This window comes from Athene noctua, chromosome 10 (assembly GCF_965140245.1).
Source record: "Athene noctua chromosome 10, bAthNoc1.hap1.1, whole genome shotgun sequence".
NCBI lineage: Eukaryota > Metazoa > Chordata > Aves > Strigiformes > Strigidae > Athene > Athene noctua.
Genome location: NC_134046.1, coordinates 15,224,066 through 15,240,140, shown reverse-complemented (window position 1 = coordinate 15,240,140; position 16,075 = coordinate 15,224,066). Strand labels below are relative to the sequence as shown.

Sequence of the window (16,075 nt, the reverse complement as noted above, 5' to 3'; positions counted from 1 at the left end):
TAATCAATTTTGCAGAAGAATTCATTGAGTATTTCAAAAAATTCACCATTCAAAACATGAAGAAATGCTTGCCCAGTTCTGTTCATATCTTATTCATGCAGGTGAATACATTGTGAAATCATTTGCTGGAGAGTACGTAGGATTTGCACACCTTCCATATCATCTCCACTTTGGTACCCAAATGTTTGTAAGAATAAAACACTTCTATCCATTGCTGTATTTTAAAAACATTAGATTGAGAGATAAAGTCTTGGGAGTTGATACATGTGTTCCATAGTAGAAAAAACATATTCCACCACAAAAAAAAAACAAAAAAAGCTGTATTACTGCATGGGCTAGAAAAGGTCTAATCAGAGACTGACTGTTATTGCTCTGACACATGTAAACAAAAGACTATTAACCTTCACTATTTTGAGATTAAATTGCCAACTGTTTTTTTATAACACTATTAATGTCAAGGAAACATTCTATTAAATAAAGTATCATAGTGATTTGCAGTACAAAAAAAAATGTTTCAAGTAACTGCTATTATGCCATCTCAAAGAATAAAGGTGGAATCTTGGACCTGTGGAATTCAAAGAATATGTTGGCATTGACTTCAATCAAATCGCAATTTCATTTCCAGATCTTAGGTGGTTTTGGGGGAGGAGTATTACTACTTAAATTATTAGAAGTAGACTGATATATATATATATATATAAATAGGAAAAGAAAGAAGATGAGCAAGAGAAGTTTATTAAATCAGTCTCATGGATATACCACAATTGCTGCCTGGTGCCAAAGGAAAAGGATCTTGTATCCATTATTTTGGAACTGCCATCAGGCTGTCATTTTGAAAATTAAGCACGTAAAGGCAGAAAAAAAAATATTTAAAAGGACTGACTGACTTTGGAATACTGCACACAAATAGACTAGGAAGTAACAAAGTAACAAACAAATTCCATACAGCAGAATAACTAATACTGAAATAATGACTGGAAAGCATTTATGAAAATCAAGAGAAAAACTAACACAAGAAAGACTCCAGTCTGAAGAGACATGCACATTAGGAGTGCACATGATATGAATATAAACATAACTACCACAAGGGTGAGCCAAGAGATACAGAAAAAAAGAGTTTTATCATTCAAAGGGAAAAGCTCTTTGGCTAGTCGTGTGCTAGGTGGTAGAGGCGATAAAATGAGGTCTTATGCTACCTGGATAGCATATCCATTTATAACTGGATTCTAAAAACAGTTAACCCATAAATTTAAAAGTAAATGCAGCACATTCTGTGGAACTCTCTTTTCTCATACATAAGTTATAACATATCCATTACATGGTTAGAAGCTGCAAAACTTAGCAATAATAGACTCCAAAGCTGGAATCTTGGTCCACTGACACTAATGGCAAAATTCCCATTGACTTCAGGGAAGGCAATACCTTCCCTAATGCATAGTATCACATTACTTCAGCTACAAAACCAGTTCTTCTGTATATACTATCCCAATTACATGGTAATTCCAACTATGATTACTATGTAAACTGTAGCTTGTAAATTGCTGTTACATCATTTTTTCTGTCCTGTGATGCTCACAGCACATTAAATGTAACAGTCCCAGCCAAAAAAATTAAAACTCTTCTCTGCAGAGAGAATGTTTGTTACTGCTCTTCCTCTAATTGAAAAAGGAATGCAGTCAAGTATTGTGCAATTAAAGCAAACATTGGCAAGAATGATAAAGCTAAACAAGCCAAAGTAATACTGTTTGGCTTTTTCAAATACTACCCTTCGCATTCATCATTTTATATTTCAGCATTTTCTTCTATTAAATATAGTGTTTCCGTATTCTTAATGTATATATGCTTAACATACACATTCTTTTATGAGTAAAACTCTTCTGAACTAGTTTAATCATACTGACTTTTGAAAATAGTACCAGTCACTTCCTAGATATTATTATTCACATAATCAACTCAGTCACTTAAGGTAAACTGAATAAATTAGAAGTTATTTATCTTTGAAGGATCGAATAAAGTACTACAGAAGGAGGAATTAAAAAGCAAAGCAAAGCAAAGAAAAAAAAAAAAACAAAACTGCATGCTTTTTCTAATGGAGAAGTTGAGGACCTAAAGGCTAGGATGTCTTAGAAATACTGCATGTACCTATTTAATACATTTCATATTCTTAAAATGGCCTTGAAGTCCACAAAGTTCATTTATTTGGATATAATGAATACAGCATAGTGAGCATCCGAAGTATTCTGCAAAGCTCCACAGAGGAAGAGCACAACACAGTAAGGTAATGGATCCTCATGCTTTCGTATGTTACAGCGGGCATTTTAAAAAAGAACTTACTGGATTGTACATCTGATTGAACAACTGTTCAGCTTGCTACATTGCAAAGTTGGAAGGGAGTGAAGCACAGACAGGAAAAGAAGGAAAGATCCAGGAAAACAGCATTAGCTCAACAAAACCAGTGCATTTGCACAGAAGAACTTGTCATAAAAAAGTAGAAATTTAAGATCCTAAACATTCCTTCGTGAAAGTGAGAGGCACTGGGGAAACATAAATGTTGACTTTGGCTCCTAAAAAAGAATAGCTGGAGTAAGAAATTTAAGGTTTGTGTTACTTTCCCTTTCTCAAGTTAAATAACCCATGAAATAAAGAAAGGTGTCCACTTTTGATGATACATTAAGTGCTGGTCTCAAGCAATGAATCACGAGAAGTGCTTTTGGCTGAGGCTGCAATTTATCACCAAAGCTTCAAAGATGGTAATAATAAAAGATTAATTAAATTGTATCATTAAATTTATTACTTTCCTTTTGTTTAACACAAGACTGAATTTTCTATGCAGAATGACTTTCAAACAGTACAGTTTGGCAAAAAGTACTTTAGCAACTGCAAATATGTCAGTAAGCAAGTAAATTTAAGATAATGAAAAACAACAAAAGGAGGAAATTCTAGAGTGGATAATAAGATTATATATATATACACACACGTATATATAAAAAACACTTAGCTACCTATTAGGTAATTCCTGCTGTTCTTTCACTAGTAGCAATACAAAGTAAGTCAACAAAAAGTCTGTGGAATTTTGGCAAAAAAAAGCATTGAGAATTCTTCTGGGGTTTATGATTTTTTTTTTAATTTTATGAATTTCAATCCATAATTTTTGTCACAAAAAGTTTAATAAGTATGTCTGGTTTTAAACACTGTTTTGTGTACCAAAATATAACACAGTTGCATAACTACTCTTTTCAAATAGTCCATTTATTACTTTTTGAAATGTGTCTACGCTACAGTGGTTTTAGAGTCAGCATGTTTTCTCCTGCTGAAGTGCAAGCAATACAGTTATGTAATACTGAAAAATATTTGGATCGAATCAGATCCAATCAAAAACATCTTATTAACAAAAAATGAATCTTATTCTCTCCAAAAACAGAAAAGAGAGAAAAAAAGGGAAGACAAGGGAAACTTCAATTTATTTTTTTTTTCCTTTTACAGATTTTGTTTGGATTTGCCCTTTATACATGCTTTCTTTCAGGCACAGTACTTATGACCATTAATGCTCATGGAAAACTAACTCCTAACAAATGTGCACAGAATGCTATCTTCATATTTATTAGTATAATTTGTTAAAACATATAAATAAATATTAAACAATAGTGATTTTACAATACAATAATTTAAAGTGCCTTCTTTGATATTTTTAGAGAGAAGTAATGTGTAAGCTGCATTCAAATTTCTCGAAGTAACAGACAGCCCCTTGGAGTCACTTTTGAAAAAGAGATATAAACTCTGTCCATTTCTTCTAGCTTCCGTTGTGGTTAATGTTCATACATAAGCACACTTATGGGACGTGCAGGTTAATTTACTCTGAATTATGTTGATGTTCCCTCCTACTCTAACTCAGACATATGCAAGAATAACCCAGATTTCTGTTTCAGTTAGTTTCCTAAGGAGTGAAAACATGGTGATGGTAGTTTTCTGGGGACCAATTACTTTTAACACAGGATATTTACAGGTTTGAACATAAAGTATTTTATTAGAGAAAATGTGAATTGAAAATTACTGTTTGGAGTCTACTATCATTAACAGTCACTGTTTCTGTTCAACTAAACATGCCCACAAAGAAGGTTGTAACTACATTTTATTGTGGAAATACCTGGTCTCCTACAAATGTTGGGTGAATTTCCATTGGGGCTCTATGCTGTATTTATGATATAATAAAACTATTATGTTTTCAACTTTCATTTAATAATCCTTTGTATTTATACACAGGGAACATACTCCCTTTTTATATGAAAGACGTCCCAGACACTCTCTGACTTTTATAAGTGCTTATTTTTCCATGACTGTATGATGTGTTTATATGTACAGTCATTAAAATTGACTTAGGATTTCAAGTCCTTCAAGACAAATTTGATTTTTTTGAGCTGTTCTTTTAGGGTTTTTTAAACTATTTTTTTTAAATTAAGAAAGTAAGATATTTCAGACTGTAATGAAGTATATTTTGTAGTGAAGTGCAAAGAAAACAATCACATTTTCCAAAAAAAAGATAACAGAATAAAGGACTTCCAGAGAAACAGCTTCTGTGGAAATTTAAATCTGACATCAGTAGCATTTATAAGCTATCGAACATTTTAAGTAGTTTGTTTTCATTAAAAGCTTCTGTATATGTTTATTGAAAACCAGTAACTTCTTTCCCCTCCACAACTAAACATGTAACACAGGCACCTAAATGCACTTCTTCACTCTGAATTCAAAAATAAAAGGCTTACACCCTGGTATCTGTTATACATTGCAATACCTTCTTCACAGGTAAGGCTACTGAAACAATGCTTAAACACAGAGCAGGATACTACTCAACCTGGGTAAAAAGAGTGTCAGAATATTATCCTTTGGTAACATTCATAGAACAAATACATATTCTCTTCTAGAAAATGAAACATTAGCTATCAATATAAAAAAAATAATGTTTGACATACACTTAGTCATGGATTGCAGAAGGCAAACATAATGCCTAAACCCATCAAGTATGTCATGAAATTGGTGCTTGAACAATGAGAGCAGACATTACCAAATGACACAGAAAAAGGTCAAAGAAACAATGTATGGTAGAAAAGGCATCAACAAACTTGCAAATCATTTAAGCAATAACTATTTTAATGCATCAATCTAAATAAAACCATGTTATAAAATATAGGATCTGTACATTTTCCTTTAAATGCTTGCTTCCACTACTTGCTGAATAGAAATACTGACTTGCTAGCTTAGATAAACTATGCATTATTTTGCTTAATTATCACAAACATTTTCATCAACAAAGCCAAATAAATGCCAAAATAAAACCTAGCTAGAGTTTCCATTTTGGAAGCAGAATTTTTTTGATGAGGAAGTACAGCATCTCTTGGATGAGCCTTGAATTTTTCCCTATGCTACAAACATTTTAGTCTACTTCTAATAGCAGTATAAATTCACATACATACAAATTGCTGGTTTGATAATTTCTTTCTGCCCTTTTATTTTCCCTCCAATGTCCTGCTCCCAGTTCATCTATCTGTAGCAGCTTCTCAGAATTCCTTCATATACGTATTCAAGATAATTTCTGAGGCTCACTAGTGGCTTTGGTACAAGAAAAAGTTAGCAGTATTTGATGCAAGCATCAGCAAACAGCGTAAGATGGGTAGATTTTAGATTTACTCCAGAAGAGTAAATAATCTCATCTTTTCAAAATGAGGGGGTGGGATGTTGATTTTTGGTTTTCTGATTGTTGTTGTTTGTTTTAAGATGGAACTTACCTTTTTCAACTGTGCTTCCAACTTACTACACTCTTCTTTCTTTTGTTCTATGGCTATTTCTAAAGACTTAAGTTTGGAGTCTCTTTTCAGCCCTGCTGATGCCAATGAAGATGCATGTTCTTTGAGATCGATTAAACTAGACTGAAAAATGACCAAGAGTAAAAAGTTAATTCCTAGTCATCAGGATACTAACTTATTGCCAACTTAGTAATCACTTGGATCCTGTTCCCCCTCCCCTTCCCCAAAAAGAGTTGACACAAAGATAAGAATTGATAGCAAAAGACACCATTTTGAAAATACAACCAGTTCGAACCACAGGAGCTGGCATGCAGTGAAACATAGAAACATTCATAATACAGACGTTATATTCTGGAGGTACGACTACTTTGAAGTCTATTACTCTGACAAATGAAAACAGGAGAAACAATGGAATATTTGAGCCTACTGGAGGCTTATGTAAAGGAAAAAGTAGAGATAATGACACACAACTACATAAAAACTGAAGCAATATTTTATGTACAAAAGTGAGGACTATGAAGAATGCTTAAGAAAATAGCCGTTCAGAAGCTGACCACTGAAGTGGCAGGATTTCAGTACTTCAAATGATTCAAGAGTAATCCTAATTCATTTTCTTTCATCATAATGACACAGATAGAAGAATATAGATTTTACTGAAAAGACTGACCTCTTTTTCTGTCAGTTCAGCTTGTAAAGCATTAACTTTTTCCTTCAGGTCTTTGTTTTCTTTTTTATAAGATTCAATTTCTTCAAGTCTTTCTCTGTCATCTCGCTCCCTTTGCTCCTTCAAGCGCTCTATTATTCTTTCCTAACAAGGGAAAGAATTGCATAGTGGAAAAGTTGGGAATCATTTTAAGAAAAGACAGAATAAAAATTACTTTACGTTAAGTAACAGAAAAAACAACCTTTAGAAGCAGAGGATGATTGAGTTAATGGTATTAAAGTCAATGCAAGATTTCCCCTGATTGCAAAAGCATCAGATCAAGGTTTTAAATACTTGATAAGAGTAACATAGTACAGAAACTTCATTAAATACCTATAATGATATATGTTTCATCTTTTGATAGATATAGGAAGTTATTCATCTCAGTAATGTATTTCCTGTCAGCGATTTCATAAGCAATTGAAGTCTTGAATAAAAGTTTAAAATAGAGAGGCCTTGACTGGTTTACTCAGCTTGAATTTGGTTATGTTTTTAAATGCTAGTAGTCTCTATAGTGGAAGTTTTCAAGATTCTAAATCTAATCAGAAATTCTGATACGACTCATGATATCCAAAGGAAGACTCTTCTCCATCTAATTAACAGCAACCCTACACATGTTTAAACTCAAACACGTTTTTGGATATTTTGCTGACTTGCAGTTATTATTACAAGCGTTGCTGAAAATCACCAGTCAAGGACTGGGTGATAAATTCAAAGGGTGAAATGTAAAAAGCAGTTACAGTAGTATGGTTTTGTTAAGCTTTGACTACATTCTTCAAAACCACATTCTACCAGTACTTGAAGGACACAAATCCTAATCAGAGAGAAATATTTAGGGTAGAATAATAACCACTAGAATTGCATCTGAATTGGGCATAGGCCAATTTAGGCAGAGTATCAGGGTAAACACTAGCATCATTTTGTAAGTGGCAGTCAGGCAGGCAGTGGAAGCAACATCATTTAGGAAAGTTAAACCTGCATGGGAGAAAATTACATCCTGACTGATGAAGTTCTATACTATCAGTAGTGTGGCTCAGGTAGAACCATCAGCATGCTCATGGATCCTATTCAAGTCCTTTTGTACTTATTGTTGAAATCTACAAGGACAAGTTTAAGAGTGGGATTAATACTTAAAATACTATTTCACAGAACTGGATAAGACTGATGGAAGCCTAATATTATCAGAAAGAGAGAAAAATGTCATGCTAATTCCATCTGTCTGTGACTCCTTATACTGCCACATTTATACAAACACACACTGGAGATATATATATATACACACGCATATATATGTATACACTACACATATACATACAGTTTACCTTTGCCCATATCAATATACTCTCAGCTGTGGCTATTGTATCTCAACAAACATTACATTGCAAGCAATGTTTCAGCAGCTGCACATCCCCTTTGATTTGGAATAAACTTAGTCATTACAACGAAAGAAAAAAAATTAATTCACTATCAAAGTTAGCTCAAATAGTAACAGCACTTTCAGAAAGCATATATTGTTCAGACAATCCTGGTTACTCATTCATTTTCTCCATACACAAAGTGTGATGTTCCCCCAAGCCCTAGAGGATCGTCTCAATATTGCTTCATGCCTTTTAAAGATCAAGGCATATTTTGCAAAAAAAATTTCTGCCAACACTTACACGCATAAAAAAGAGACTAATCTCAAGACTGTGATTTTCAACACAGCAGTCTCCAACCTTGAAGATACTCAAAACCCAGCTGGACAAGACCCTGAGCAAACTGCTTTAGTTGACCCTGCTTTGAGCAGCTGAGTTGGACTAGATCATCTCCAGAGGTCTCTTCCAGTCTCAATGGTTCTGTGGAATAGGCAGAGACATTTTCTAGATTCTGTACCTTGAATACCAGTTGTTTCTCTTCTGCTCAGTCTCCCCCCATTTTCACAATTCATCCTTTTGTAACACTGACCATATCAGCAACTCTGGTGACAACTGTCCAGTGCCTCAGCTTGTTGTCTGTTCCTCCTTTCATACTGCATAACAAAGGAACTACTTACTAGAATATGGAACACATAATGTTTTCAGAAGACTGGGAAGTTTTCTGTAAATGTCCTCTCGTATTTTCAACTTCTATGTATCTGCCTTTCACTAAGCATCTTTTCAAGATCTCCCATTTATATACTCTCCTGTCATTTAAATGCCATATTAGCTACACGTATAAAGTTTAAAACTGATAATCAGTTTCGTTATGAACTGAATACATATTTTGTTATTTTTAATTACTGATTCAACACTTGGCTACACTTAAATCAATTTGACTTGAATGGATTATGCATTTCCCTAAAAATACTTAAATGCCAATTCAAGAAATCAAAAAATTCATCTCATAATGATCTTTACTTATTTGAAAAGTCTCTAATGTCTGCGGTTGCTTATTACAAAGCTACTTGTAGACTCCAGAGTAAGTGCAATTAAGCACACTAGAATTTTAATTTAAATCTAAAATTTTTTATCTCTTTATTTTAAATATTTAAAAATTCATTTTTGCATTATGTTTATATAGCAAGCGTAAGCTATGATGCAACCTATTTCATTATGTAACAGGAGCTCTTAAGATCAAATAGCAAAAGCAGATGTGGGGTATTAATCTTCATAGATGCATTCTATATTACTAGTCTATTATTGAATGTGAAACTAGGCCTAAGTCCAAAAAGTCATATATTTCAAATATGTTCCTTATAGAGCTATTTCAAACATTTATGCTCCTCTAATAAATTAATCTTTTTCTTCCACTGTATAATACTGGCTTCCAGCTCTAATAATTTGATTCACCAACAGTCAAAATTTTTTAAAATGCATCACTGTTTTATAATGTAATTATATGTAACAGTAAAATTAATGTTAAATATTATTATGTTTTTAAACAAATAGACAAACTTATTTACCAAATAAGTAGTTATATTTAAGTTTGTAAATAAACGTAATTTGAATCTTTTACACATTCAAAAATAATCAGCACTGTACTGAATAATCTTGCAATAAGAATATTGGTTTATTTTTTGCTACCCAGTTCCTAAAAAAAAAACCTTTCCAAAGAGCTGAAAGTTGATAGTGCTACTTTCATTTTGCATCTAGCATTCCCCTTTTTGAAGACATCAGGGACTCCCTTTTACAATCTAGGTAACTGAACATACATATTAACAAATGAGTATTACTTGAAGAATCTTCACAGAAAACAGGGTTGACTACTCATATAAAACTCGTACCCCTATGTATTTCATGCAGAAGGAAATACACATTGATGACATACTACATTCTACTTAACATACAGTCAAAAAGACATGGTAAAAATTAAAGGTAGCAGGCTATCTGTAATTAAATCTGTTTGAAAGATACTATGAACTGTCTATGCAATGAGAGCCCTGGAACTGCAGATGTACATGACACCTGGCTTTATTCAGCCCACTGGCAAAATCTCCCTTTGGCTCACACCTAGCAGGATTTCAGGTCAAAATGAGTTCATACAGAAAGAAGGTCCTTCAACAGCAACATTGTTGAGTATTACAGGAATGTCAAATCAGAAAATGTACTAGCTGATTTTCAGGGGTTTTTTAAATCTTACTATTAGATGACTTCTGCTATAGAAATTATGCAAGAAAGGAATGTTTATAAACAGGGAAAAAAGGAAGACCCAGGGAACTACAGGCCAGCCTCACCTCTGTGCCTGGCAAGATCATGGACTGGATCCTCCTGGAAACTATGCTAGGGCACATGGAAAAAAAGGAGGTGATTGGTGACAGCCAACATGGCTTCTCTAAGGGAAAGTTGTGCCTGATATATTTGGTGGCCTTCTACAAGGGGTTTACAGTGCAGGTGGATAAAGGAAGAGCAACTGACAACTGACATCACCTACCTGGACTTACTCAAAGCTTTTGACACTGTCCTGCATGACATCCTTGTCTCTAAATTGGAGAGACATGAATTTGACAGATGGATCACTCAGTGGATAAGGAATTGGCTGCATGGTCGCATTCAAAGAGTTGCAGTCAATGGCTCAATGTCCTAGTGGAAAGCAGTGCTGAGCAGCGTTCCTCAGGGGTTGATGTTGGGACCACTGCTGTTTAACATCTTTGTTGGAGACACAGAGAGTGGGGCTGACTGCACCCTCAGCAAGTTTGTTGCCAGCACCAAGCTGTGTGGTGCGGCTGACACGCTGGAGGGAAGGGATGTGCCATCCAGAGGGACCTGGACAGGCTGGAGAGGGGGGCCCAAGCAAACCTCACGAACTTCAACAAAGCCACGTGCAAGGCCTTGCCCATGGGTCGAGGCAATCCCAGGCACAAATCCAGGCTGGGTCAAGAATGGATTGAGAGCAGCCCTGAGGAGAAGGACTTGGAGGGTGCTGGTTGACAAGAAGCTCATCAGGAGCCATCAGTGTGCACTCGCAGCCCAGAAAGCCAACCATGTCCTGGGCTGCATCAAGAGAAGTGTGACCAGCAGGTCAAGGGAGGGGATTCTCCCCCTCTTCTCTGCTCTTGTGGGACCCCCCCTGCAGTGCTGTGGCCAGCTCAGGGACACCCAGTATAAGAAGGACCTGTTGGAGCAAGTCCAGAGGAGGGCTGCAAAGATGCTCAGGGAGCTGGAGCACCTCCCCCTGTGTGCACAGGCTGAGAGAGTTGAGGGTGTTCAGGCTGGAGAAGAGAAGGCTCCGGGGAGACCTTAGAGCGGCCTCCCAGCATGTAAAGGGGGCCTACAGGAAAGGGGGGAGGGACTTTTTACAAGGGCATGTAGTGATAGGACGAGAGGTGATGGCTTTAAACTGAAAGAGGGCAGATCTAGATTACACATAAGGAGGAAGTTCTTCCCTGTGAGGGTGGTGAGGCCCTGGCACAGGTTGCCCAGAGCAGCTGTGGCTGCCCCCTCCCTGGAAGGGTTCAGGGACAGGTTGGACGGGGCTTTGGGCAACCTGGGCTGGTGGAAGGTGTCCCTGCCCGTGGCAGGGGGGTGGAACTAGATGATCTTTAAGGTCTCTTCCAACTCAAACCATTCTGTGATTCTATGGGATACTAAATAACCTCAAGTATATTACCAGTAACAAATAACATAAATTCTTAGTCCCTTGAATATTAACATTAAAATAATAAGAATATTTTTATATATATTCTTAGCAACAGTAATGATTACACTGCAATAAACAAAAAATTATTTTAATCCTATTTAAAAAGTTTGACAGACTATGCAAAAGTGCTATCAGCTTCCTTGATGTTTTAACAAGAAACTTTTCAAAGAATATCTCAGCTCTTGGACTGGCCCAAAGCAGCTCAAGAGGTTGCTTTCATGAAGCTGATATTTATAAAGTTGGTGCTACTGTAGCAGCATACAGCAGATAAGCAATTGAGTATGTCTGATAATAGAGCCATATGCTGTGGCAATTCAGTTCCTGCTTCTGTGATAAAGTGCAAGTAGATTAGACCTGTGAGGTCCTAGATTAGTGCATAAGGAAAGCTTGCCAATGCAAATAAGACTGAAACAAGAACACATTGTTGGGATTTCTGCAAGTTAGCTGTTAATCAAGTAAAACATGGTATATTAGGACCTTTTAACACATTTTTGACATTTAGCCTTATGCAGCTGACAGATAAATTAGTCTTCTTCTGTGATTGACTGAGAAAAAAATGTATACTGTTCATTAATAAGATGAAATAGTGTAAAGTTTAATTTGTTATAGAAGAAAAAATAATCAGTTTGGTAAATAAATCTTCAAGACAGAACTGGTACAAAACTAAGTCTGAATATAACTAGGTGGAGTCTGAATGGTTATTAAACTATTCCGCTTAGTGAAATATATATATATATATTAGTCCACATAGATGAATAGGGATATGAAAGGTTATTCACTGAGAACAGCTAGGGTGAATTTGAAAGCTGGACACAAATAGGAATAAGAAACATGGAAACATAAACTGTCAAGGTATTTAGCTGCCAGAAGACACAAGAAAGCTAGATACAATACTTCTTCTGGAACTTCTAGAAGATGCCTATGGGCTTCTTTGAATGTATAAGTACATCCCAGAGACTACACTTAAGATTGAGAAACCTACTCTTCCAAGCATGACCTTCAAGAAACTTATGATGGGAAAGAAATTGTGCATGATTTCTCTTTATCTGACAATAAACAAAGACATATAGAGAGATGCTTTTACCTTGAAAACTTCCTCCTCATTGTGTCTCATGATCAAGTACCCTGTTTCTTAAAAGTTCTTATTAATTCTAGTCTGTAGTGTTGCTTTTCTCCTTATTTTATCTAAAACACTAATCATTTCTCAACTGTAAAAAAAACTTCCCAGTAGCATACAGTATCTGGTCACACATTACAAGTTATAAAGCTCAGGTGTAGAAAAAGGTTATTACGTAATAATTCTGTGTATGTTAGATTAACAAAAGTAGCATTTCTGAAGTCATACAGAATAAGCATATCACTATCATATAGAGTACTTGTCTTTATATACTACCACCTAACTTCTATAAGTAACAATCTCTCCATAAGTGATTGACACAGTCACCAGTAACCACAAGAGAGCTCAGCTTCATGCCACTTCTCAAAAGCACTGGTTTACAAAAGATACCATTGCCTTCATTAACTGCAAAAAGACAGAAATCTCTGGCAGAGGAAAACATCTCACAGTATTCATTGTAAATGTGTCGCAGAGTAGCCTACAAACACTGCAGGAAAGATGCCATTCTCAGCTGACTGTATGAAAGCAAAGTGACTACTTTGTACAACATCCAACCTCAGGGACCACAGGTCAGTTCTAAGCAATTCCACTTGGAAAAGCCACATTGATTATTTTAAAAAGGGTCTGTTCATATATATCCAAGCAATTCCAAATGAAGTAGACATGAATTGCAAAACACAGATTTCAGGGAAGGATCTAAATTCATCCTTTTTTTCAAAACATTAAAACTATCATCATTTATCAGACTTTGAACTTCTATTACATCAATCAAATAAAGCTTGACACAAAATTTCCATACCATCCAAGTCTCTTGTATGGTCACATTTCAAGTTATATACACAAAGAAATTCTATAGCACAATTTTTTAAAAATTCTGGGACAAATCCTCACTGTGATATTAAAAAATAATGTATCCTGAGTTTAGTAAAATTTTACAATTTGTATGCCTGACAATTATAGAACAGATACACATTTTCAGATACATACAAGACTTCTTCAAAATTATAAAAATTTACATTTATTTATTAGTTTACATTTGTTTCAACAGCTTTTACAATGGTACTGGAACAAAATTACTTGAAAACAACAAATTGCCACTCATTAATTTCAGTTAGGTTTTAACCTGCTACTGCTTAATCTTTTGTATTTCTGGTATTGAGAAGATGACTATACATGATCTATTCAATGCCTTCACACTAGCTGCTCCTACTATGACCCCTGGCAAACTGTCATTAATTTAATATCTTCAACAGAGAATTAACATCACAATTGAAGACAGACTGCAACTTAGCAAATTACCCCAGCTAAGTATTGCATAAGTGTATTTTCTCTGAATTTCTGAAGATATAGCTGAGGTGGAAAACGGAATACAAGATTTCTTTGGCTTTTGACCATCTACTTCAAGCTTAGTTGCACAGGAGAACTGGGAAGTTTGCAGTGTGACACTCGCTCTGCTTTCTACATTGTCAACAGTAGCATGATGGTTAAAGGACTGTTTTAAACTCTCAGCTGCCTCTATGGGCATTTTGGGAAAGTGACGACGTACACTAATCCAGAAAAGACAGTTTACAAGAAGAAAAAACAGATTAAGAAGTACTTTGTGAGATTAAAAAGTACTTTGTGAGATTGGTGAGCACTGTGTCCAGATTGGCAGTGAAATATTAACAAAATGCCTATAACTTTCTTTACTGCATAAATGCTGTAAGCTTATCCATATGAAGCCACAGAAATAATAGTAACGCCAACTTTTTTCACTGTTTTTGACCAAGCAAATGTAAGGTGATTAAAAAATACAAAGAAATACGGAGAAATTAAATAAAAAAATCCAACATTAGCATTTTAGGTGTTAGTGCCAACACCACAGTGGCATTTTAGTCATATACAGTCATAAATACCTTCGTAGGATTCCACACTGCAGAATGGCACATAATACTTTAATTAGTTGCAGTCACCTGTGCACATTTCAGTGACAGATATTAAGATCTGTGAGCTGCAAAAAGTGGATGCTTGTACTAATTTTTTTGGCATATAAATTCACTTGGATTACCTGTATTCAAAGTTAAATTGAAGAAAGACCCTGACCTCACTGAAACTGGTAGGAATGTTGCCACTAATTTAAACAGTCCGGATCTATTCCTTCTGCTAGGTATTTACAAATTAAAGGCATAGAGTTTTTAAAGAAAAAAAAAAAAATTCTCCATTCAACAGTTTTCTGTCCTTTCTATTAGGTATTCCTTTGCTAAAAAGTATCGTTTTCTAATAAATTACAGGAAATACATTTTCTCTTATAAATTAAGTGTAGGAAACTAATAGTTCTAACAGCAAATCAGGGTAACAGTTGGTACGGTCACTTGCTGTTGACTCTACAGTTAGACTCTGCTTAACAGACAAAAGAACAGGATAATCAAGATCACAAAGCTATAAAAATACCCAAAACTCTACCTTCTTTAAGTCAGGTGTCCATGCCTTTCAGTTCTTTCAGAGAACAACCACTCATCCCATAGACTAAGGAAAAATCTTCCTATGTCCTGGGCCATTCACTATGGCTTTGTTTCAAAGAACAACCTTCTTTAGTTTAGAGTCCTGTTTCAGTCCTGATTCAGCCAGGAATCACTCCTTGCTCATTCTAGAACAGAGCCACCTGCTTTCCTGACAAGGCCCACAGGCTTTGTTTCAGTGCCAGACCAACTTAAAAATACATTTTCTAAACATGCTTCACCCACAAGAGCAGCGCATAATGCTGTTCCATGAGAAAACATTACCTTTTCTGAGAGGGCTTCTTCCAAGGTCGCTAGTGCTGTGTCTGTGTTACTAGAATCCGTCTGCAATGACTTCACTCTGTCTTTTAGATTAGTTAGTTGTTTGTCTTTGTCCCTAAGTTGCTCCTGTAGATTTTCAATCTGAAAATAAAAACAGATGACAATGTTCATCGACCTTGTCTTCACATTCAAAGGTGGACTAGGATCAATTGAATGTACACATATCACATATGATACATATGCCTCAGTATACTCCCAGGGTATAATATCAACAGTTTTCTGTCCTTTCTATTATGTATTCCTTTGCTAAAAAGTATCATTTTCTAATAAATTATAGGAAAAATGTCAGTGCAGTCAGATATTTTATTATCTAAATATTTTCTGATATCAATCATTTTAAGGTACTGCATTATCTCAGTAATTCAAACTATGTGTGGAATTATCCCTTTAGATTATTCTAGTTGTAATAAGGACAAAAAAAGGGAGGGGCAAAGTGAGCCTTAAACTGTGCAGGATGATAACCTACCTATCTAAAAACCTCTTCTTCCACGATGACCTGCTGTAAAGGAAACTCACCTGGACAGAGATCAGGATGTTTATATTT

The 16,075-nt window shown here is 35.3% G+C and overlaps 1 protein-coding gene across 5 annotated transcripts in view; it reads right to left on the bottom strand.

Moving 5' to 3' along the window:
- The window catches only part of ERC2 (ELKS/RAB6-interacting/CAST family member 2), a 585,639-nt gene that overhangs the window by 304,039 nt on the left and 265,525 nt on the right, over positions 1 to 16,075 (bottom strand). For 3 of the 5 annotated variants that reach the window (XM_074914419.1, XM_074914422.1, XM_074914421.1), the window contains 3 exons: positions 15,475 to 15,612; positions 6,466 to 6,606; positions 5,781 to 5,921 (listed from right to left, as the gene is read on the bottom strand). In XM_074914419.1, coding sequence (XP_074770520.1) covers positions 5,781 to 5,921; positions 6,466 to 6,606; positions 15,475 to 15,612 — 420 coding nt within the window. Of the gene's footprint in view, positions 1 to 2,334; positions 2,371 to 5,780; positions 5,922 to 6,465; positions 6,607 to 15,474; positions 15,613 to 16,075 lie in introns of all 5 variants that reach the window. The other 2 variants (XM_074914417.1, XM_074914418.1) reach the window with 1 other exon arrangement.